This window comes from Heliangelus exortis, chromosome 3, assembly GCF_036169615.1.
Source record: "Heliangelus exortis chromosome 3, bHelExo1.hap1, whole genome shotgun sequence".
Lineage (NCBI taxonomy): Eukaryota > Metazoa > Chordata > Aves > Apodiformes > Trochilidae > Heliangelus > Heliangelus exortis.
The window spans coordinates 107257802-107283857 of record NC_092424.1 but is presented as its reverse complement, the minus strand read 5'-3'; the positions used below and the strand labels follow the sequence as shown (position 1 = coordinate 107283857).

The window sequence follows — 26056 nt, the reverse complement described above, 5'->3', positions numbered from 1 at the left end:
TCTTCTATCCTTTCCTACCCTATCCTAAATTGGGATTTTGCCACTATCACTGACTGAAAACATAGATGAGACCAACTGAACGAGGTGCAATGCAACAGAATAAATTTCAGAACTCCAATATTGAGTAAAAACATGGAATCAGAGTTAATTTTAAAATGTTTTGAATGCTACATAAAAAAGCACCCACTTTGACCTGAACTTTTTAACATTATGAGCCAAGTTCTTTGTACTTCAAGAGCACGCACATGCTTGTACCTGTATTAGAGATCTCTAACTCAAACAAATGCAAGAGCAGGAAAATAAATCATAAAACTCCACAATAATACACCTTAAATATATAAATGCTGAACCCATATTTAACCTAACACAGTACCATTTTGTACAGGAAACACCCCACGTATTTTGTATGCTGATTCCATGTTTTTTCTAAGTTGCCTCCCCAGTTCTTTGGTAAAGAGCTTGCAAGAGACCATGCATGAGTTGTGCTGGGTGTCTGACTATAAAAAGGTCCCAACTATCTTCCTCATACTCAGGGACAGTGACAGAGTCTGTCCTCACTTGGCTCAGCCAACAGAGGCATTTCTAAATTAGCAAACCCTGCATCACATGAAGCAGGGAAAGAAAGGTTCAGCAAAACAGTTTGGTGACTTTCAGATCTAAGCCATGAATGATTTTTTGGAGGGGGACAGAGGGATGGGAAGTAAGCAGATCAGCTGGTGTGGCAGTGCCACTGTTTCTTCACCCTGCTAGGGTCTGTGATGTCCAAGCTGTTGCCATTCCTTGATGAGGGACAAAAGCAGTTTCAATGAATCCTGCTCAGTGACAGGTTTATGCAAGTCATGCTCACAGGTTACCTTGGCTAGTGACACTGATTTATTTTCTGATACGAAGCTAACTATAAAGGCTTGAAACGTGCAAACACTCAGCAGAAGGGCAACTGGACTTCCTTTAAACAAAGTCATGTTCAGTGCATTAACAAAGGCATTAATGACAATAATACCTTCCCCAGGTACAGCCCCCTTGTCTGCCTACTCAGGGTGAAGTTCTCTCCTTGTGAACCATAACCTCAGCCTAGGAATAATTTTCCATCCACCCACTAAACAACTGTAAGATTCAAGCAGGAAATTTTCCTTTTTTTGGGGGGAGCGGACAGGAAAAAAAAGAATCCAACAAATTTATTCTGGGATCACTTATATAAGCAAATAATGGCACCCCTAGATAGTCCCCACCACAACAGCAATGAGTATGTGAGTCCTGCTAAAAGAGAACTTTGTCCCAGGACATTACTGCAATACAGAGACTGAGAGTGTGCTATGTGAGGGCCCCTGAAGGGTACATGAATGGGAAGTTTGATAGGTCAGAAATGTGAGAAGGAAACAGAAATAAATATTCCTTCTCATTACCACAGGCAAATCTTCTCTCTTCTCTGCAACCACCCTAGCACCTTGGTTCCCCACACCACTGCAAATCTTGCAACCTGCAGCAGTGCTGGATGGCAAGCATTGTAGCTGCTCACTCCATCACCCTGCATTTCCATCCTGCTGCCCTTCACAACCCCTTCTTCCCTCATTCCTCAACTTGGTTTTTCACTCATGCCAGATTTTCAGCCCAGTTTACAGTGCAGCCACGACAAAACTTCTGTGTGCAGGATGGAGAGCTGCAAAGGGAGGAGAAAATAGGTGGGGATTTTTCCTGCACCCACTGTTTCAGCCCTATCTATTCACATCTGGCACCTTTAGTGCCTCTAAGAGGAAGCTGTGCTGCAGAACAAGAAACATTTTGAAATGCAGGCAGCATTCACGTGTGCTTTTGGATATATCAACATTTCTCTGCTTCACCCTCTGAGGATGCAGTCAGTAAACAAGTCCCATCATATCCTGTACTGCTCAGCAGCTGCATGGCGAGTACCACTGCAAGCTAAAAAAACTTGCATATGACTAAACACACTAGAAAACTTTTCTAAGAGTCTTTCACAACCTCCTGAAGTATTGAAGAAAAACTAGAGGAAGAAGTATGCTCCCACATGTAGCAATAGAGTAACAGGAGGATGTGGTGGGAAGCCATGTCAAGGATTTACATTCATTCATTCACTGTGCTGCAGAACAATGTCCAGTTTCTCTTAGATGGCTCCATGACAAACTCAGAGAACACTTCACACTTGCCAGGCTTTTATCAGCTGACACCCTCTTGGCCTGTATTGTACATCAGTTTCTCAAGGGAAAAAGAGCTAAGATAACTACTGCCCTACTACCCCCTCACTTTTTCAACAGAGCTGCTTGTCTGCAAAATGCACAGAGATGTTCAAAATCTAACAGAAGTGTGGCAAGCACGGGAAACTGGGAGCTATTCTTACCTTCTAGAAACACCTTCTATAAACCTTCTATAAACACAATGGTCAACCATGCCCCTTTCTGTCTAATACAGCTCTCATCATTTAAATCCTTTACAGTCTACAGATAAGCCAGTCCTACAGTGACAGACTGAACCATAGAATGATTACAGGCTGTGAAACTCCATTACAGTATGGAGGAATTTTGCAGTCAGTCAATGTATCTTCCTACACCTGTGCAGGGAAAAATCCTAGCCCTAGATTTCAGTTCTTTTTCTGCAAGGCAAACCATTTCTCAGCTCTCCATTACTTTGGGTGCCTGTGTTTATAGCTACAAGCTCTCTCCAGCCTACTTTGCTTGATATCATTTTCCCAAAGGCTTTAGAAACTTTAGAAACTTTTGCATCTGAAGAGGAGCTCTGCATGTGCTGTGACAGTAGGTCTTAAGAAAGCTCTTCAGAAATGGCTCTGCAGTTTTAGTCAATCAATGCATTTGGTTACTTTCCTGAAATATAGTGAATCTGTTACAACCAAATCCCCTATTATTCTTTACAGCAGGGGAGGACTGAGCCCTTAATCTGTTTACAATGATTATATAACCAGTTAAATCAGGATTGGCTAGAGAAAGACAGAAAACCTAATAAAAACCAAAGTACTTGGTGATTTTCCACTATTCATGTTAATTTGAATAGTTTGTTCTCAAAAGCTAAATCCTTCTGAGGTCGGGGGGGGGGGGGGGGGGGGGGGAAGAAACAGCTCTTACATAGAGTTGATACAGCCTAGTGGTAAATGTAATAGATAAGGACTTCAAAAGCACAGGAATTTCTACTCCCAGCTGTATCGGAAGCTTATGTGTTCCCTGCTGAATTTCCTTGTCTTTTAAAGGGGAGTAAACAATGCTTTTCCCTTTCAAAGATATTTATGAATGAGGGGTGAAGCTCTTTGCTCAGATTCAGCTTTTAAAGCTGTCCCTAGCTTTATCCCCCAGGGGATCCATGATGGCAGCATCATTAGGTTGTACCAACCCTGAATTTGCATTTGACTCACAAGCATTTAAAACTCCCACACTCTCAGGAATCTGAAGAAATGTTGAAAAGGAGATGAGCTGTATACCAGGTTTCTCATAGAAGAAGTTGGGGTGGCAGAGGTAGGGATAATTTTTAATGAGGCACTGCCATCCTGACCCAGTGTGCTTCCAACACTTCTTACAGCCACAGGCTCTGGAAGTCCCTCGCCACTGTTCAGATCCAGAAGGTCATGATTTTTAAGTTCCAGCCAGGAGAAGGTAGGACACAGCCAAATAGACTCAACCCATGTCAGGTGATAGCCCTCAGCTGTGCTGTGCAGAAATTCTGCTGATTGACCTCAGGAAGAGCTGTGAGCCTCTCCCTGCTATTTCTTTGACTGGAGACAGGGTGCAAATGACAGCAGAAGAAAATTCAAAGCAGAGTAGAGAATCAAAGCTATTGTTGGAGCTATCTGTGCACTCCAAAAACAGCCCCAGGAGAGTGGGACAGATGCAGCTGTAGCTTTTCCAGAGTTGTTGCCAGCTGGTCAGCCTGGGACATGGAGGGTGCAAGGGGCAGAACATCTCCTGATCTGGTCAGTGGAGAGAGATGCTTCCAGAGAGTGATCTAAAGGCCAAGCCAAGGTCAGGTGTTTCAGCATGACACTGCAGGAAAGATCATTCCTCTCCATGAATGACTGGTGTCACTGACAAGTGTCACTTCTTCCCCATGGTTAACATAAATCTTTGTTATTACAGTTCCAACTTCCTCCAGAGAAACGGGGAACAGTTTCAGAATGAGGGAAGCTTTCATGTTGCTCTGTTTTCAGTCTGTAATGTCAGTGTGTGGATAGTGATGAGGTACAGAGGTACTGCAAACTATGGTTGGATGCTCCTAAGGTGTCTGCAAGTGTGTAGCACAGTGACTCCATGTAGTATGATTTTCAAGCAAGAAAGGGCTACAGCAAGGTCAGACCAGAATAACTTCCTAATACGAAAAAATAATTTTGCCTTACAGTGAAATTGAGTATAAACCACATGGGACCAATTCCACTGAAGATAAATTGAGACTGATAACTTTAAATACTGCCACAAATTTTGGTTAATGTACAATACTTTAGCTAGGACCAATATGACTAAGTTGATGGCCTTTTATGATGGTGGATAAAGGAAGAGAAACTGCTGTCCTGTGTCTCGACTTCTGTAAGACCTTTGACACAAAGGTCTCCTGGATTGGAGAGCTATGGATTTGATGGATGGACTATTTGATGAATAAGGAATTGGATGGATACAGATGGCCACATTCAAAGAGTTGCAATCACTGGCACCATGTCCAAATGGCTATCAGTAATCAGTGGTTCCTTACAGGTCCATATATTGGGACTGGTTCTTTTCAATATCTTTAATAGTGACATAGACAGTGGGGTTGAGGGAACATTCAGCAAGGTTGCAGATGACACCAAGCTGAGTGAGGCTTCACTTGAGAGAAGGGACCATCTGGAGGGACCTTGGCAGGCTTGAGGAGAGGGCTCATGTGAATCTCATGAAGTTCAGCAAGGGTCAAGACAATACCCAATATTAATAGACTGGGGAATTAATGGATTGAGAGCCGCCCTAAGGATAAAGACTTGGGGGTAGTGGTGGGTGAAAAATTTGAAATAATGCAACAATGTGCACTCACAGCCCAGAAATCCAACTGTATCCTGGGCCACATCAAAAGAAGTGTGGCCATCAGGCTGAGGAAGGTGATTCTCCCTCTCTATTTCTGCTCTTCTGAGATCCCAGCTGGAGTAGTGCATCCAGTTCTGGTGTCCTCAATACAAGAAAGATATGGACCTGCTACAGTGGGTCCAGAGAAGGGTCACAAAATAGTCAGAAGGCTGGAACACTTCTCCTTTGAAGAGAGATGAGAAAGTCAGTGAGTATGTTCAACCCAGAGAAGAGAAGGCTCCAGGGAGACCTTTTTGCAGCCTTTCAGTATCCAAGGGAATCTCGTAAGAAAGATGAAGAGAAATATTTTACTGAGGCCTGCAGTGATAGGACAAGGGGGAATGGTTTTATGCCAGCAGAGGGCAAGTTTAGATTGAATGTAAGGAGAAATTCTTTACAATGAGGGAGGTAAGACACTGGAACAGGTCATCTGGAGAAACTGTGGATGCCCCATCATTGGAAGTGTTCAAGGTCAGGCTGGATGGACCTTTGAGTAACCTGATGTAGTGGAAGATATCCCTGTCCATGGCAAGGGGGATGCAACTGGATGATCTTTAAAGCTACTTCCCAACCCAAACTGTTCTGTGATTCCATGATACAGAGTTGGCATGAGCCTGTGAATTTCAGTCTCAGGTCCCCGAGCTTCAAAATAAGATTTCTGGGACAGGCTTTTCCACCAAAATTCCAGCTTTCACAACAATAAATTTACTTCAACTATTCAGGATAAAAATTGTACATTCTACTCTAGAAATGGTAACACTTCATGGTGATGCCATGGGAACTTGTCCATTGTGTGACTCATCTTCCCTGTTCTTTGTAGTGCCCTAGATATGGACAGATTTCACCTTCTAAAGTACAAGGCCCTCCTCTCTTCCTGGAAATTCCTGCTTATAACATAAACAGAAATTTACCCACAGAGAACAATGAAAATTTAAGTTCCCATAACTACAATCCCTGTATAGTACTATAGTGTAATTTCCAAACACTTGTTTTGTGGTTTGGTTGCTGGTTTTCTCCTAGTGCAGGGTAAAGCTGCTCCTTTCAATGTTGTAACAACATTATTGTCAACTGGCTTGGAAGTAGCACAGCAACATTATCACTTTGGTAATTTAAAACTGGACAGAACCAATGCATCACGGATTGCACTGTTTGTAGCAATCATAGATTGGAAAGTAAACTAACAAATGTTAGGTCCTTTTCTTCTCTCCAGGAGGAAATCACCCCTAGTGAACTAAAACTTTCAACTTCTCACTGGGAACAGAATAAAAGAAGAAATTTTCCTAAATCAAGATAGTCACATCATTCAATGTGCAAAGGGAAGTGATTTAGAGCTGCACGAGTCAACTAAGAACCAACAGCTATGCAGGATTAAATGGAAAAGATCTGGAATGGGAAACCAGACTTGGGATACCATAATCAGAGACAGAGCAAGAGCTGCAAATCAAATGTGCCTTACAACTGCTGCTGTAATATTGAATCTTAGAAGACCCAGGATGCTGGATGGGAGACAAGGGACTTTACTGCCTGTCTGGATGTGTCTCCTGCTGCCTCAGCTACAAAGATCCCCTGGCTCTGCCTGACCACCCCATGGCTACAGCATTTAAGCTCTCTCCCACCAAGTGATGCACAAGGGAGTACAAACTCCTATAGCCAGCAGTCTTGTGAAAAAAAACAAAACAAACCAGAAACAAAACCAACAAACATAAAATAGATAAATAAGATTTACAATGCCCTTGAGTAACTAAAGCTAAATAATCTATCTCAACAGAGAGATGTCACTCCCAATGTAAAGCTCCTCACAGTGTATGAATAGTTCCCCCCCAGGGATCTCCCACACACATCACTGCAGCACTGGGACCAACCCATGGAGCTCTGAGGATCAGCAGCTTGCAGAGAGATCTCTGGTCACACAGCACCTGAAATGTCACTGCTGTGCCTGCTGCAGAGAGGTGACACCCCAGGCTGCCAAGTTAAGAAAATGTTAGTCCTTCTCCAAACCTTGGTAGCTGAGTTACCTGATCTAGGAACTGCATTAAGCTCTTGATCTAATCAACATATCTGCAGAGAGGTGTATCCAAAAGCCGATTAGGTAGCCTAAGGTAACTAAGCTCTCAATTTAGACATCTTCATTAGGTAAATACAGTGATGCCAGTTCTATTTTGTCAAATAAGAGAGACAAGCCTGTCACTGGTGCCAGCTGACAGTTTCCCATTAAGCTGATGTAGTAACCATTTACATTTACATTTACATTAGTGTACAATTTACACTAACAAATACTATTCACTGCACAAGGCAGCCCCAGTTTCAGCAGCTGTTTCAGCAATTCTTTGATTTTGGGGGACATAAATTATTAGAAAACTATGTCAGTCTTGCAAGGACCTGGAATTCTAATGATCAAGAATTGATGCTTTTTTATGTCCTTTCATATATGTGTAAGATGTAAGCAGGCAAAGTGGCACACTGGGATCATCAAAAATAAGTTTCAAGAGGACCCAGCAAAAATACTTTGTTTAAAACCAGCAATCTAACTTTCTAAAAGATGGCAGTGTTTTGGATCAATTCTGAGCTCTTAAAACTTGATGAAGTCTACTGGTTCTCTGACACTTTACATAATCTGCTTTTTGAACTGTTTTTTAGTATCTTGAAATCCACTTTTTCAGGGCTTCTGTGAGGTATGAGTAGGAGGTTTAATTACACGGTAGCAGTTTCATTTTTATGCACAATAGGAAGGGAGCATGATGCTACAGTCCCTCTGTGAAAGAAAATCCTGCAGAGGTTAGGAGGTGCTTCAAAATCAATGCTAGGAGTCACCAAATCATTCAGCACGTTTCATGCTGACAGAAAAGTCTCTGTCAGGAGAGGAAGTGCCCGTGTATGTTATCTGGGAAAAAATCTCTTCATAATCTTCTCACTCCTGAAGAAAGAAACTCATCCTGTCTTTCTCCTAAATGAATGTAAGACAGCATTTACAGGCAGCCCTCAAGTCTTCTGGTTTTTTGCACAATGTGCATTAGCAGCTGTTCCCTAGGGACCACCTTTAAGTAGAGAGACTTCCAATTCTTGGTCAAACCACTGCACCTCAGCCAATAAGGATGCTGTTGGATAATTTCAATTTTCTGTTTCCCTCACCCACATTAAATAGCATCTAATACCACAAGTAATGTCAGGGAAACTGATGAGCACAGTAGGCAGCGATGCAGCATTCAGTGCTGAGGAGGAGCAACTGGGAAACTTGAGGCTACAGCTTATAATGCTGACCCTTTTCTATCAGGCTACAATCTGGTGTGTTCAATTTACACTCATTAATTCAGCTGCTGAAGCTGCTACATTTCTTCCTACAAATCTCTGAACATTTTTTATTTATAAAATATTTTTTTCACGTCAATATCCTCTTCTTGTAGAGTCTACCAGTACTTGCAAACGTTAATTTCATGAGAATTTTCAGAGGCACAGCCCCCTTTTCTGTCAAATTTAAAACATGAAAGAGCAAGAAGTATACTTGAGATAAGTCACTAAGCTGGCAGCAAAATGTGTAGGAGAAATCCCTTCTCAAAGTTTTGCTTCTGAACTCTGATCATTATCAGACTGAAGTCAAAGCAAAAAATTTTCAGAGGTAACCAAGCCACATTAAACAAAGATAGGAATTTTACTCCTTTTTTTGAATTTTAAGACTTGCAAATAATTTCTGAAGGGCAGCAAAAGCCAACGCTCTTCACTGAGAACTAAAACTGCTTTTTGCAGGTTTTTTGCAGTTATGATTCACCAAAGAAAAAGGATACTTGTAAGTGCTTAGTTGCCATCAAGATCTCTGCAGATGTAAAAGGTTTTCATCCTTTCAAACCAGAGCAATTTGAAGAGATTATTTTAAGTAAAAAAATACAGAAAATTGGTAGGCCCCAGAAAATGGGCAGATATCACACATGCCTGTTAAAATATCTTAGGAAAATGCTTGATTTAACAATTAAGTTCTTTCTAGGTAAGCAAGATTTAGCTAGCTGTAATTCAAGGCTCAATTACAATGTCTGTTACAATACAATTCTTATTAAAAATAACTAATTGCAGTGTTTACTACCATATTCCAAACCCAGCTAGACAGGTTCCTGTTGGCAAAGAATTTTGCTTAAGTTCCTTACTTACTTCAACCTCCTCCTCAAGATAAAACAAGCACAGGTCCTACTGAAGTGGTAAAGATGTTTCTGAAAGCAGGGTCAGAAAAATAGTATGTTCTTGTACTCACCTGGCACAAAGTGCTCTCTCACGAAGCTAATGTATAAAGTCATGCAGATATTGAGGCACAGGACAGTCTACAAAGTTATTCTGAATTTCCACTAGTTTTTTTGAGAGCAGAGCAGGACAAATCTCTGGCTATTACTACATATGCTTAGGACTGGGTTGATTCTGATCCAAGACAAACAGGCAGATCTGTTTTTTCTTTTGGCAAGAGTCACTGCAAGGGAACTGCATTATATGTGTGTTGCATTAAATGGAAAATGCTTTTTAGAGTCATGATAAATCAAACGTTTTATAAATTACTGTTAATCTGCACTTAGGCAGTATACTTCTGTTACAGAAAAGGTATATAAAAAAAACAAAGCAGCTTTCAGTTTCACAGACACAACCATGACTCCCAACACTACATTACTGCCAAAGCTAAAGAAACAGCATAAAGTAATCTTGGTAACATACAGGAAAAGAAGACCATATGAATTTGTCCCCAGATCACTACAGAAAGAGCAAATAATCATTTGTTGTGGTTTAAATAAAGACCTGCTTCCTGAAACAGAATGAATTTGTACAGTTCAGCTAAAATAAATGCAGCAGTATTCCCTTATTTTAATAGGGAATTTCATTTTAAGCACTTAAAAAAAAACTAAAATCAACTTCCCGGTACTGAAATATTGGAGAGGGAGGTGTTGATCTCTTCTCCATGAGATCCAGTGACAGGATGCATGAGAAGAGCTTAAAGCTGCATCAGTGGAGATTCAGACTGGACATTAGGAAGATTTTCTTTACTGAGTAGGTGGTCAAACACTGGAACAGGCTTCCTAGAGAGGTGCTTGATGCCCCAAGCCTGACAGTGGCCAGTGCCCTTTATAACAGGCTTTAAATTTTGGTCAGCCCTTAACAGGTCAGGTAGTTGGACTAGATGATCATTGTAGGTCCCTTCCAATGGAAATATTCTGTTCTGTTCTATTCTATTTCATTCTTTTCTTCTCAGAATGCAGGTTTTACCCCAGTCTCTAGAATACAGCATTGGCAACCTCAGCAAAAGGGGTTTTTTTAGGCATTTCAGACTGAAAGCCCTGTTTTGCATCACCATCAGAAATCTTTGAAAATTCTGCACTTCTAATTCCTGTTGCCAGAGTCAATGAATTTAAATCACAGGAAACAAAGCTGCAGAAAATGCCTCAGCTCTGTTGATAAGCTCCAGGACTAATGACATTGTAATCTGTTTACTTGTATTACTATCAGTACTTTATTGTAACCTGAGGACCCAATCAAGATGAGGACACCACTGTGTTAGGCATGAAGAAGGAGGCAGTTCATATCCCAAATTGCTTATAATCTATCCACATGAGGCAGACAAAGAACAACTATCATTTTGTAGATGAAAAACAGAAGGAGTAAGCAGGCTGCCAGAAGCTTGCAGAAGCTTTCTCAATGAAACATCTGACAAAAAATACGACATAAACCATTGATGCTAGAAATGCACTCCAGTGCCAGCATGCTACCTTATCTATCAATCCCTTCAATTTAATATTGTGTCAGGTAACTTCTGAGCCACAAAATAGATGACATGATAATTAGAAATTTGCATTTGTTATATTTCTTAACAAAGATAAAACATATGGGAACCTGACCACATTCTTCCATTATGCACTAATGGCACTCGGTTTATGTTTTGTCAAAGTCCTCCCATCTCATCTTCTGCAATAATCTTGGAGCATCTATTTGTGTACTTAACTCAGGCTGTGCAAAGCCTGAAAAATTAGCAGGTGATTTACAGTTCCAAAGTTAGGCACTAAGGTGTCTAATGTAGTCAGAAAGAGCAGTTAGGTACTTCTGAAGGGTAATCCAAAAATCCTGAGCTAATCGTAAAGCAGCCAAGAAGTACTCCCTAGGGAAAATAAAAATCCAATTAAATTAAAAAGTTCTTTTTAAACTGTCCCCAGTGAGACTGCACCTTGCCTCCAGCTGACACTGGAACTTGGTCTGTTTGGGAATCACACCACAAAGTCTGCTTCTGAGATTACACATCTAGTGGAACAGTGAGAGAAAGAGGCAAAAGTGCCACATGTAACAGCTGAATAGCTGGAGCTCTGACAGCAGAAGTGTAAAACATGATCACAGTCTCCTTCATCTTGAGAAAATCCCAGTTCTCCAGAACATGTGTCTTTGTATTCCACAAAGAAGTCAAGAGAAGACCAAGGGCTGGTACCCTAGGTATGTGGCAGAACTTTAGAGTTCTGTCTTCTCATCTTCCAAGATGTTAAGATTCATGCATTTACAAGGTAGGGACTGAATAGTTTCTAGTCTGATGACATTACACTGAAGGGTCTTAATTTTTCCTCACTCACATTTTTAGTGACAAAGACATCTCTGTGGACAACTCTGTAACTTAGCTACCCAACTCCTAAAGCAGGACTCACTGGAGCGTGGTGAGGATAAGCACCAAGTACAGTGATGCCTAATAGAAGAAAAAGAAGTTATGGTGTATCTATATAAAATAGTTCTAAATTAAAGCTTGACATTCATATGTTATCTTACCCGCATGCTTTACAGACCACTGGGAAAAAAAACCCAGAATTTTATCCACTAGTCATGGGCTTCCCTTAAAAATATGACCTCCAAAGACTGCTTAGAGATTGCAAGAGCACTGGGACTGTGTCAATGAGCTTCTTCTGGTACCTGTTTTGACCTGGGAGTCAGGGAGGTTGCATAGCACCAACAGCAAGACATATGGAAGAAGTACAGTTTACCCTGGAGATTAATTTAATGAGTTTTCATAAAGACTTTTAAGTCAGACAGCTTATGATAGCCTCAACTAAGACAGTCTCTAATATCAACAGGAGTATGCAGCATCTTGTTATCTTTCCACATTTACCATCCACACTCTCTCTGAAGTTAGGGAGCTTTGTGGGAGCCACCAGTCTCATTTTTTTTTTGCCTGTTTCAGTTCTGACATTTAGCTTTATCTTGAACTAACTGGGGGTGGGAGGTGATAATTTTATTTCATATAAACTTCTTAAACTGAAACTGGAACAGAAACATATCTTTCAGCATCTTCATGAAAATAGCTTCAAAACATCTATTTTCAGATCTAAGTTACAGAGGAATGTCTATAAAAGCTGAGACTGGCATGGGAGACCCATGTGTTTAACTTCCTTTAATTCAAACTAGAAATCCTCATCAAATCAAAATACTCTGAATATGCAAATACATAGGAACTTAAACCCAGCCATCTGATACAACAAGCAAATGCACTCCTGTACAACCTTCTGAAGAGTGATATTATTGAAACTGTATAAAAAAGCTTCTAGAAAATACAAGTATACTTACTTCTTTAATTATATTTACTGGAAAATGTTCACACATTGCTCCAGCAACAGAAGCAAATACAAAACTGAGAGAAAGCAACAACTACCAACTTTCCAATAGTACTGAGCACTAGAGGAAAACATCACCTCACAGATCTAGGCCCAGATCAGTAGCTGCCAATCCTCAACTCCTGTAGGGTTTGCCTTCTTAAGGAAAGCACCACATAAAATGGAAGTTCTTGATGTGAATGTCCCAGCTGGGGACTCAGACTACAGAGGTCTTTGCATTTTTTGACACTTTACCTAACTGTATCTGAACTATAACGTCACAAACTGATTTAAAGGACATTTTTCCTCTGCATAAAGGTGCAGCAAACAGCTGGGTTAAGCAAGTTGCTGCTTAAGTTTCAGACAAGTCCATAAAGCAGGTGTTAAATAGACCTTGTATTGATCTCTTCAATCTGGAATGAATTTTACAACCAATACATAAGCACATGCTTTTAAGATATTTACTATCATTAGTTATCTGTATCGAGACAGAGCCTGGAAAAATATGAACCCACCACTATCACTGTCCTGTGCTTGATTTAATTACTGAGTACACTGGCTTAAAGAATCAAGTCCACAGCTTCATCTGTTAACCACTAAACACTGAGAGGCATCCATGTCCAGATACCGTAGTCTGAACCACTCAGCTAGAAGTGAAATATTCAGAACTCCCACCAGAATATAATCAGTTGGACTGTGAGTGCCAGAACAAAGCAAAAAACACAACACATACATCTGAAATGGCAAATCAGCCTTGAATGCAAGGCAGATTAAGGGGACATTTAGAACATGCCTTACCTGTGTAGTGCACCACACACGTCTGACCCTTCTTTGGAAATGTCCGTCCTGTTAAAATTATAAAAGGACATTCTTTTACTTTTGCTTATTAGCCTGAGTGGCAAGTTTATCTTTCCAGAGGAGAATGCAGACTGAGATTTGTATTTACTATGCTTCACAAAGTCACTAATATGCAAGACAGGAATGGGTATGGTTTAGGGTAGAAGGTCTCAGTTTGGTTCCTACTTAGCTGTTAGACCAAATAATATTTTCCCTGTATTTGTGGGCATTATATATGCATTTACATTCTGCAAGTTCAAAAGGACTGTCAAAACTTCAAGGATTATAACCTTAAAATTCTCAGAATGTTTTTGTTATGTTTTTGTTACATTTTTTCAAATAGTGTAAGCTATTTTTGTGAAAAAAATTCAATTCGTGTTCACATTTCTAGTGCCTTTTACTCATGACAGCTTTAACAAGGGGCATCTTAAGTCAGACAGACAGGGTTTTTTTTAAAAAATCACATACTAAGGTAGTTTAATTTTGTAGCATCAGGTAAGAGTAAAGGAGTGATCCACTGAGTTCTTGTAAGAGCCTCCTTAAGGTTTGATACTGAAAGACTTAAATTCTTTTCCTGCCAATGGAAAATAAAATTGTCCTTTCCATTTTACCTGTCCTAGGTACTGCCAAAGGCACCAAAAGTTAGGGGAAGATTTTCCAGGCTCAATAAGGTGTCAGTGGCATATTAAAACTGCCAACCTTGATTTCTCATGTAATGATGGCCAGGGGAGGGCACAGGCTCAGAAGAACTTACAAGTATGAATGAGACCAATCATTAAGGAACATTCTTGACAGAAAACTAGAAACTGGGGATTAAACCAGAAACTGAGGTGCATATCTTAGTTGGCTTTCTGGCCCCATTAGTCTTAATTAACATGATAATTTATGCATTACAGGGTGCATTGCAGGGTATAAAGCATCAAGGAACACACAAGCTATGTACTTGGGGTTTGTATGCCAAAACCACCACTTGGGGTTTATATGCCCTTCAGTAAATGACAGGAGGGCAGGATAATATGAAGAACCAAGACTCATAACATGAAATTCAGAAAATGATGCTTCCAAGTGTCATTTGAAGAGCCTTGTTTACCACCCTGTATTTGTCTGCAATTCCTCCAGCTGTGGACTGCACAAAGAACACTACAAGAGGTATCCAGTCAGGGCATACTCCAAAGTGAGATTCATATAATTTAATTGTAGCCCTCTGAAACACAGGCAACTATCACATGCCAGTTTCCTGGGCTTCCTCTACTGACAGTGGAAAATTAGCAGTGCTTTGGACACCCATTTTACCTAGAGAGAGGCAAGATGAATTAATCTCTGCAGACAACTACAGAAAAATAAAAACAAAACAGAAGACTGCTTTAGACTAGCCACCTAACCTGAGAAAAGTTACACAAGATTAATCCTGCCCTTGGTGAAACAGGTATTATTCACATGATGTGCTATTATACAGACACCTGAGGAGGACCAGATCTCACTGACACATACTCTGCTGCTTAACACCAGCAAAGTCAGTGAATCTACATAAATTCACATCAAATCTGGATTAAAAGAAGAGATTCTCAAGACCCCTGACTAGCTGTGGTCTGCTTTTAAGACAGTGTTTAAAGTCATCTGATTTTGATTAAGACTTGCAACCAAGAGAACTAATCCATATACCCTTATTTGGAATAGTGCATTGCTTACAAAGACAGCCTTGATATATTTAATAGCTAGAAAGCACAATTACGAGGTTAAGTTCCACCCTTCTTTCTACTCTCAACCCAGCACCATTACTTATCCCCACACAAGTATTCTGCTTTTACATCTCTGAAAACAAGAGAAAAATTTGATCTCCACAGCTAAACAACACAGGGGGAGAAACCAATTTAAAAGAAAACACTAAGAAAGAAAACAAAAAAAGAAAAGTTACACTGAGATCGACTTGAACAAATTATTTACGGCTGTGTATCAGCCAAGGATGAATCTGGCCTATTATATAGGCACATATAGATACATACGGCTGTTAGATATTACGTGCTTTAAAAAAAAAAAAAACGAAAGAAACACCAAAACAACCCCAAACTCCTATGAAATGATATCATAATGCCACAGAGGAGCAGAACACAAACCGACTGCGAAACGAGAGCCTGCACCAAGCAGGGGTTATCGCCACCCGGTCTGCACCCCAGCCCTCACCAGCACGGTACCGGGGGCGTCAGGCGGCCCGGCCGAACCCGCTGTCCCGCGGGAGGGATGCTGGCACCGGTGGCCTCGGCGGGGGTGGCCTCGGCACCCGGGAAAGTTTGCGGGAGGGTTCGCTGCCCGCCCCAAGGCTGCTCCCCGCACCCGCCCGGCTGCAGGGCGCTGGGGTTTGTGCAGCTGTCAGCGGATGCCAGAGAAAAATCCCCAGCCCCCTCGCCGCCCCTGCTGCTGCTGTTGATGCTGCTGATGCTGCTGCCGCCACCCGGGGAGCCGCCGCCTTCCCCCGCCGCCGGCGGGACCCCAGGAGGCCGTCTGGCCCCGTTAGCCCCTCGAACCCCGGGGGCAGGTGGCTGCGGGGATCGGGGTGCCGGGGACCGGGGTGCCGGGGATCGGGGTGCGGGGACGGCCGTGCCTCCCCCTCCTGCACCCCGGCCGCCCCTCGCACCGGAGCTCCGCGCTCCCTCCTGGACTGCCTGGATCGGCGGCTTCCCCCCACCGCCCACCCCCGATCTCAGAGCCACCGGGTCGGGTCAGCGGTGGAAGCCGGGAGCCCCCACCCCAGTTGCCGCAGGGCTGCTCCCGCCACGGTCCCGTACCGTCTCCCGGAGAGATGGTCTCGATCTCCACCCCCATGGCGGCACCGGCGCGGTTCAGTTCGGTTCAGCGTCTCTCGCCTCGGCTCTCTCGCCACGGCCTCGCTCCCCGGCGCGGCCGGACCCCCAGTGCAGGCATCCCCCTCCCTGCCCGGCTAACAGGGGCCTCCCCAGCTGCCCGTCAGCCGCCCGCAGCCAATGCGGGGCCGGGGCGGGGAGGCCGCCGAGGGGAGGGGAAGGGTCCGCCCGCCCCAACCCGGGGCGCCCGGAGGCCACCGAGGCTCAGAGGCACCCGGCAGCTTCGGGGCCGCTCTCCGGCATCAACCCCCCCAGCCCCCGCCTCCTGCCCCGGCCTTGCGGGCGGTGCTGCTGCTGCCCTCCCCCGGGCAGGGAGCGCTTTAGCGGGCGGGTGGCTCCCGCTGCGGGGGTCTTTTCTCCGAGGGTTGTGCCTCCGTTTCCCTCCCACCGTGGCCGCCGCGGAGCCTGAGCGGCCGGGAGGGCTCAGGGAGTGAGCGGGATTTGCGCTGCCCTTGGGGAACCTGGCAGAGCGGTCCTAAAACCATTGGGCGAGCAGGAGGGGTCAGGATGAGGGTGTGAGGGTCAGCGGTCGTTTGACATGGAAAAGCAAAGGGTAATGGGTGCAGGTTACTCCTGGAGAGGTCACCACTGGACACCAGAAGAAAAATTCACTATAAGGACAGTTGGACTTTGGAATAAACTCCCCAGGGAAGTGGTGGATTCCCCAACACTCGACAGGGTGCTGGGCCACCTCATCTAAATCGTGTTGGACGAGATGATCCTTGAGGTCCCTTCCAGCCTGGCATTCTATGATTCTCCCAGTGACAAAACAGCCATGGGGGAAAGCATCCCAACCTACACATGGTGTTTGCATGCTGAAGTGAGGATGTACCCATTCTGCTTGGGAGGGAGTAGTAGCTGCAGGGGCAGTAACACCATCGGTGGTGTCCCCCGTGTCTGCAGCATCCCACAGGCCACACAGAGGTTCCTCAAATGTCACCATGCAACACAGTTGGCACCTTCTGTGTTTTAAATAGGAAAATTTATGTATACAGTGCTCAGGTGCTGCCCTGATGTGAGATTCCAAATTCAAAAACCTTTGCAACATCTTGCTACAGCTACTTCTGAAGAGTGTTCCTGAAACAGATGAAAAATACTATTGCCTCATAAACTATTGGGTACAAGAATCTCACACTTTACAGTGACTCTAAAATAACTGTTTACAGTTCTGTATGTTCTGGCTTTAAAAAATGAAAACAGAACCTCAACATCATCAGTTTTTCAGCTGAAAGAAGTGACTGTATCCATCTAATTCCGACCTGCACTTCTCTGTGGTTGCTTTTTCAGGGTTTTTATCTGTTATAAACTGGATTCCTTTCAAATCTCTTAATCTACACCAGTTGTCAGGATGATCGAGCTGAGGAATTACTGTGGGTTTTTGTAACTGTGAAAATGTGCATCTTGCACCAACACTCTGAGCTGCACCCACCATCTCCATGCTGCTTTTCACACTGTTCTGATCAGACTGTCTGCTCACCCACATGTTTTATTGTACTTATGTTTTCCTGTGAGTCAGACACTCCAAAATTACTGGGACTGGCTGGCTGAAGCTCTCCAAGAGAGAGGAAGAGAGGGAAAAGCGTAAGTTCACACGTGCTCAGAGGTAGTGATGAGGACAGAACAGGGATTCCTTTAATCTGTCTCCCATCCCAGTTTATTCTGCATCTGCCTGTAGCATATACAGAAAAAGCAGGCATTTATTTCAGTTCATCAGAACAGGTTGGTAAGAGTGCAAACTCTGAAAAGGGATTTTTTTTTCCTGCAGTGTAGATCTCAGAATGTCATTTGATTTCTGATCAGTAGAAAGATCCTAAAAATGCATTTGAGAAATAGGAAAATGCCAAGCAGGAGATAAGTGCCACAGAAGTATTATGAAGGCACTAACATTGGTAATTCCAGGTGTGCCCCAGGGTTATCACAGAGCAGCAAGGACGCACAGCAAATGCTGAAATGCTACAGGAGGAGTTACAAAGTGAAATTCTAGGTACATGGTGTTCTAATAGGGCCCTTGACTTACAAGAAAGGGCTCCATCCAGGCTCCAAGGCAGATGTCTATGTCATCTCAGACACTCAGAACATCAGAAGGTATAACTGTGATAAATAAAAGCAATTTACACTTTCTGTGTTCCCTTAGCATTTTAGTACATGCTTCCTTATCAGGGCTACACATCTGTCCATAATAGTGGAAGAAAAGCTGTTCCTGGGTCATGTCTTGTGACAGGGGGAGATTGGGCTCCATCACGTAATAGAGTTCAGAAGCGACCACAGAATATCTGCTCCCAGTGTCATCATAAATAATAGGCCTTAAACACAGATCCCAGCATCCTCAGGAAGACTTAAAACCATAGCAAAAAAGCAAAACCCACAGCAGCAGAATGCACAAAGCAGAAGATGGGATTAGGAGGGACAGTGTGGTGACCTAGGGTTAAACCTGCTGTATTTATAGGTATCCTATCCCATGGACTCTAGCCCTCTGCTCTGTCCCTAAATGCAGGCATAGAACTTATTTTGGGCATGAGCTAATTATATCCCTTACACTCATATTCCCGAGCACATGAAAAGAAAGGTGAGACCAAATCCTAAGACAGAAAAAAGGAAAAAGGATCTGCAGATATTATCTCAAAATTGTTTTTTTTTAAACCTTAATCACCACAGATATTATACAACAAATAAAGTTGTTATTTCTGACCTTATAGTACTCACCTGAGGCATTAAGGCCCTCAAAGACACCATTGTTAACAAATACACAGCATATGAAGATCTTGGAAGAGAAGACTAAAACAAGGAATGTCCCATGAAAGCCTCTGAAATACAAGGGAAAATGGCTTAAGATTGTAAAGGTTGGCAACAGAATTGGAGGAGAAGCAAAGAGGACAGAGGGTCTAAGGAAAAGTCTGTCCATGACCAAGGAAATTGCTAAAAACCAAATTATTGAAGCAGACCAGGAGATAAGTGTTAAAGAATTGCTCTTTGGAAGCTATCAGATGCCATCCACTTCTTCCCCCTTGGGATCCAGCACATCTGTATTAAGGATCAAGTCCATTGGTCTCAGCTTTCAAGGCTCTGTAGAACTCACCTTCCTGAGCAGCAGTTTGCCACAAGACCTTACCACAGCACATCTTTCTATCCTGGCAACAAAAACAGCAGCCTGGAAAAAACTCTTGAATCTTAGAATCTTGAATCTTAGATGCAAAACTGCAGCTGGAATTTTTCAGTAGCATTAAAACTGCCTTGAAAGCTGCCACCTCCCTCTGGCATCCTCCTCTGCCTCACCAGGCACTTCCCAACTCAGCTGTACACTCACTTTTTGTCTCACAGCACTTACCTGTGAGGCATTATGAAGGTTTTCCCTTCAAACCATTTTACAGGACAAGGTGAGGTCACATCAGGTATGCACTGGGAAGAGCTCCATCTGATTGGGATAGATACCACCAGCTGCTACAGGCACCAAATTGGTAGCTTATGGTCAGGAATGAAGGCAAAAATTCCACAGGAGCAGGACCTAACTAATGGAGGTCACTTCCAGAAGAGATTAATGCAATTTATCACTTCCAAAAAAATGTCAGTTTAAATGAATGTCTTCAGATGGACTAATTCTCTCACAAGCTTCTGTCTTCCCAGTACAAGAAAAGACCCTGACAGAAAAGACAAAAGGGCCACCAACGTGGCTAGTGGCTGGGGAATGTGGAGAGAAACCTGGGTTAGTTGGACTTGCAGAAAACAAACCTAGAGAAGTTGCTGTCTACAAAAACCTACTGGGCTGTAGAAAGGGTGATGCCAGACTCTTCTCAGAGGTGCCCAACAAAAGGACAAGCAGCAATGAACACAAGTCACAGCAAGGGAAATTCTGACTAAATATAAGGAAGAAGTCTTCTGAAGGTGAATTATCAAATAAAGCTTTGAGGAACCGAATTGAACTTCAAAATTAATCCTGTACTGAGTGAGCAATTGGGCCCTATGGCCTCTGAAGACCTCTTCAGCTAAATTGCTGTATGAATCTGTCAGTATTTTTCCTCCAGAATGCAGAAGATAAGGGAATAAAGAAGTAGTGAGCTTAGACACAGTTCTGAAACTGACTGCTTGACCTCAATCACTTTGGTTCTGGTTGCAATGCATAATGCTTCAGAGTGGCTTTTATATCTACTGGGCACACAGCACAACAGCAGGGAGCAGCTACCTAACAATATAAATAAGAAATTGCAGCATCCATCCAGGCTAATTAGCATATATGCAGATATCTGCACTGGTACTTCACTGCCTACCATTCTGAAGCCAACTTGTTGAACTGAAGATATGCTCTGAGTTGCTCTGTGCCTCAGTATTTCATATATAGAACAATAATGCTAATTCTTCCTTGTCTATTTAGATTGGAAAAAAGTCAGGGGCAGAGGTCATCTTTTATTATAAATACATGTCACACCTTGGAGCCTAGAACCTAAATTCAGGGCTGTGTGGTGTGGTCTCAAAATAAAACTTTTAGTATTAACAATATCATAAGCAGACAGCCCAAGAGGACTGGATTTTCTTGACCATCCTATGTTTCATAGTAAAAAATGGATTTAAAATGTTGATTTGACTTTCAAGAACTTGTATCCCATCTGTAAATAGTAATTTTTCCAGGTCTGTTGTTTCCTTCCTGTGGAAGTTACAGAAGGAAGTCAGTGATTTTGAGAAGCTTTGTATTTACAGTTCAACTCATTAGCTGCTTTCTCCAGTAAACCTCTTTTCTCCATAGTTTTGGTATTTATTCTGCTTGGTGAAGAAATGTCACTGGCAAGACATATTGGAAGCTATTCAAACAACAGGAGAAAAACAACCAAATCACAAATATTAGCTACAAGTTGCTGATTAGTCTTTTGATGATTTTGGAAAAGGTAACTGTGGAAAAGAAATTAACTGGCATTCTCAATCCTCCAGATAAATTAAAGGACTAGGCAATGGATTCAGAAAATTAAAACTGTGTTTGTTTCCTTTCATTCTTCATGTGCAATTATACCACTATTTAATGAGTTTCTACAGCCTCCTGACCAAAATGATCTGAAATTATGACCAAAAGATCAGCAGCCAGAGGGGGAGGTTGTATGCACACCAGAAGAGCTATGAATAGGACAGCAGAGAAAGAATGTGAAAAGCTGGTTTGGTTTTGGTTTTTTTTTTTGCATGATACTCCAGGGACAGCTATAATTCTACATAAGTGTCAAGAATTTGACAACAGCCACCAAAAATTTAAGGCTTTTTACACTCACCTCTAGGACAACCACAAACAATAATCTTTCTGGTATTCACCTCCTTGTCAAGGTTCACACAAGGTTAATCTTTATTAACTATGCATCATTTGGCCTTTAGCTCTCTTGCTGAAAGAAGAATTGCTGAGTCAGCCATTCTGGGTTTGGTACCTATAGGCTCAGGGTGGCTGAATCCTGGGGAACAGGTATTTAGGATCAAACTGACACTCAAGTGAAAAACTTTCTAATCCTTCCTAATAGTGAAGTGAAAAACTTGCTAAGCCTTCCTACAAGTGAAGTGTTCTTTTTGCTCTAAGTTAAAGCCTTACCTGAGACCAAACAGAAAGCCAAACCAGAACCATTTCAGCCTTTCAGTAGAAGTGTAGGAATCCAGGACTTTCAGTATGATTCTACCTTCCACTTAAACTACCTTGAGGCTGTGTTTTTAAATCATCATCCACTATAGCTCAGCCTAAACAAAAAGTTTAAAAGTGTTCTAGTTAAACAAGTAGATGGATAGCAGCACAATATTGCCACTGTTTCATTTTAACTATCAGGTTTGTGTTACTCATTCCCCAATGTATTTCTCTTTTTTTTGTGGGGAGAGAGGTAGGGAGACTCTGCTAAATCTAACTAGGAGGAATATTTCTAGGGAAGAGCAAATCAAAGGCAATTTGTTACACAGGTTTACACACAAGCTGGGAGGCAGCTCTCTTCAGATACCTCTGAATTGTCCCATTATCACCCCTAAAGTAGAACAGCTCTACCTGTGACAGCTACAGCAAAAGTATTCTTGTAACCTGGCCATCAGCAGTGTTATCATCATAAACACCACACACATGAATTAGATCCAGAGAGAGACCCTACAATTTTCTCCATCAATATCCTCAGCTGTGGTTTAACTGCTGGAATAGATACTAGAATCCATGTGATTCAGAAGTAACCAATTTTGATATTCTATATTCAATTTGCATTTTCCAAGACAAATGTTGCTGGTAGTTTGACTCAGTCTACACTGTCAACCAACCAGTTTTAATACAGGGTTATGTCCAGCTCGTGTCCTGACTTACATTCAAATAATGAATTATTTTCCTGGTGCTAAAAAACTCTAAGTGAGCTTTACAAATTGCCAAGCTGATGTAAATATATATTTCTTAAAAATTGTATTATCCTTTAGTCTTCTTCAACTGTCTTTCAAATGAGAGTGATGTATTTATCATTCAGCCTTGCAAGAAGTTCTTAGGTTACCTGATGTGTTTGGTGCACCTGATGAAAACATCACTTCAAAAGTATAAATTTACCTCATAATGTAAAACAAAAAAGGTACTAATAGAAGACATCTGCAAACACATTTAATGTCTCTGAAAGAAAAAGACTGGCATCATTTGAAAGCTGAATGTCGACTTACAGATGGAAAGACCTATTAAATCATTCATTGCCTCTATTAAATCATTCATTGCCTCTCTTTGCCAAGGCAGGAATGTTTCCTAAAGAACTTATCATACTCTTCTGCCTAGTTTAATTTTAATAACATAAGTACTGGAGTTTTCTATTGCTTCCCTTAAGATTCTGTTCCACTCAGACACAGCTCAAGCTCAGGAAATATTCCTTTCTAAGAACACCATAGAAAATTTTTGATTGCTTTATAAAGCAAGCACAAGAGACTGCTATGTACAGATGGGAGAAGTAAGTCACAAAGTAGTGGTTTGAGACACAGAGGGCATTCAGTAGTGGGAGGGATGTGGGATATGGGAATTATGTAGCTCTAGAAAGGGTTATCTGTGGGCTGACCATTGATAAATGTGCCAGCTACACCATACATGCATGGAGTGACTGTGCAACCATTCCATCTGTCCAGAACCGTGTCCTATCTGCATACCTCAGCTGGACTCATAAAGCAAGATTCATTTCTCTATTTTAGGTGCTTTAGGATAGAATGAATAACGCCTTAAAAGTGTCTACTTCTCACCACTGACTTCTAAGTGAATCAGGAAGCAGGCTCAGACTTGGATAACTATGGTGTGTGTGTCTATAGATATAGTGTATATAACTATAGTGTGTGTGTCTAAAGATACATTACAGAGCTCAGGCTCAACTCAGTTGCCCAGTGGGGGCTTGGGTACCACCTTCATGTAGCCAGCCATATGTATATATATCTCAACATAGGCATGTTAATTTGTGAGATGAATTGCACTGCTACAATTAAATGTGAAACCAGTCTCATTCTCTGTGACCATGTTTGTATAACTACCCTTGCTTTCCCTATTCTGCTTTAGCAATGTGAAAGCCAGAAAAACGTCAAGCCAAAAAATCTTGCTGGGACCAAGAACAAAGTAGCCTTCTGAAAAGGTTTGGCTTTCTTCTTCCCACCCCAATGAACCACAAGATTCCTGCTCCAATCTACAAAAGGGAAGGCTTGGGACACTAACAAATGCTCTACAAATTCTATTCCCCCAGACTTGCTGGACTGCTTTATTAAAATTGCTTTATTAAAATTGCTTGATGTTTGCCTTCCTGGTACAGAAGAGAGGGATTTCCAAGGACCACAAACATAAGAGAACTGCTGACAACATTCCTGCAAGAGTCCTGGATACATCAGGTTGGAATGATACGATGGAGCATCTCTGGTGACTTCCCTAAGATCCAGGGGGATTTCAGAGAACTGGAAGCCACATGTCAGAGGAGTGGCTGCCATATCCTTGGTCCAGTTGGGAAGTTGCCATCCAGCAGCACATCCCTGAGTGTGGAAGTGAGTTTACAGAATTTGTGGACTTCTATAGGAAGCTGTAAAACTTTTTCTGCATTCTAGCAGTGTCTCCTCCATCATGTGTCCCTACATAGATGCTTTCATTTAGCAGATCAAGGTAGCCTGTTTAGCCCAGGCAATCAATCCAGAAGGGTAAGGCCATGGCACTGCAAGTATCAAAGAAATAGTCTTAGAAAGAAGCTGTGGCTTCCCTTCCTCAAATCTCCTTAGTATGAACCTGGCCTGCATGGAAAATACCAGGGCCTTACCTTTACATAATAATTTGCCTAAGTGTTTTTTTTTAATTAACCAACCTTCTTAACAGCTTTGTTAAATACGTTTATGTAAAAAATACAATCTTCCACTAGATCTCCCCCACTTTATATGATATGCAAAAGAAAACATGACTGCTAGTGGGTTAAGTCCCATTCTGAGAGCAGTAAGAGCAGGCAGACATATCACTGTCAGAAAATGCTGCTTTACATAGTGTGATCAGTAGATCTGCTCTGTCAGATTACCTGTTTTGTATCTTTATTAACTATGCATCATTTCTGCATTCTGTCCTAGTTAGCTTGTGACAGGTAACTAATTTTTAAATCAGATCTCAAGGCAAAGACATGTCAGTGTGGAAATATAAATACATTACTCAGTCTTCTTGAACTAAGCGACACATTGACTTAAATTGGTAAAATCATGGTGAGTAGCTTTACACACACACAAAAAAAAAAAAGTAAAAATACTATAAAGCATTTGACATTTTATAAAGTTGAGTTAAATTGGTATTAAAAAAATTGTTCCTCTTCTGTTTTTATTTTATGCTGGATCTGTTTTCCTGTTAATTAACCAGGAATATTATCACCTATTTAATTAGTTCGAAGAAAGATTTATCCCAGGAGTTATTTTACTGTGAATAAAGGAGCAAATGAAGTCAGAATCTCAGCTTTTCTAGCAAGACCCTGAACTCAGATCCACAGAGATATTTAGATACTGATCTCCCACTGGACAGGAAATAACCAGGTAAATAAATTTCAAAACCTGGAACTCATTAGCTCTGACTCATACTGAACATAAAATGCATGCACCAGTTCTCAAGACAGGTGAATAGTAAGTATAGCAATGTGGGAAATCAGCAATATAAAAAGCCATTATTATAAAAAGGGTAACTCAACCTCTGCAGCAGTAAGGGCTGGATTTATTTTCAAACATCTGTTACGAGCTGTTGGAACTCATGGCTACAAACAGCCATGTGCAGCTTGCTGGGTGGTGTTCAGTTTTGGACTTTTTGTGCTACTTCTAAAAACCCTCTCCTCCAAAGCAACAGAAACTGTCTGCAGGACAGGGCCTGACAAGCTGAAACACCTTGTTTGAACCATGGGTGACATTCTGATCTGAGTTAACCAAAGTTAACCAGAGGCACAGGGATGTTGATAGGGTCAGAATCCAGCTCTGTGTCAGTGTAAGGGCTGTGGCTGCTCACTGCAGTGTCTCAGGTTGCTGCAGATTACTCTCCAGGTTGCTTTCCTGGGTCACAAAGAAAAGCTGCAGTATTGCCAGCAATGACCAGTCTTTATTTTGAGTGTGTGCTGCATAGATCTGTGCATGCCAAGGGGACACAGAAATATTATTTAAATTATTTACTAATTTCCAGAAAAAATACGTACACTGAATGAGAAGAACTTGGTTTTTTCCTTCTCTATTTTTATCCTCCTTCATTCACCTTGTGCCTGCATCTGGAATTTGCTTTAATCTCAAGTATAAC

General features: G+C 42.0%; 1 protein-coding gene across 1 annotated transcript in view; it reads right to left on the bottom strand.

Moving 5' to 3' along the window:
• FKBP1B (FKBP prolyl isomerase 1B) overlaps nt 1-16411 on the bottom strand; it is a 41469-nt gene extending 25058 nt beyond the window's left edge. Inside the window, exons 1-2 of the mRNA XM_071742088.1 lie at nt 16252-16411; nt 13430-13477 (exon numbers count right to left, since the gene is read on the bottom strand). Coding sequence (XP_071598189.1) covers nt 13430-13477; nt 16252-16288 — 85 coding nt within the window. The 5' untranslated portion in view covers nt 16289-16411. The remainder of the gene's footprint in view (nt 1-13429; nt 13478-16251) is intronic.
• Between the last annotated feature and the right edge of the window lie 9645 nt (nt 16412-26056).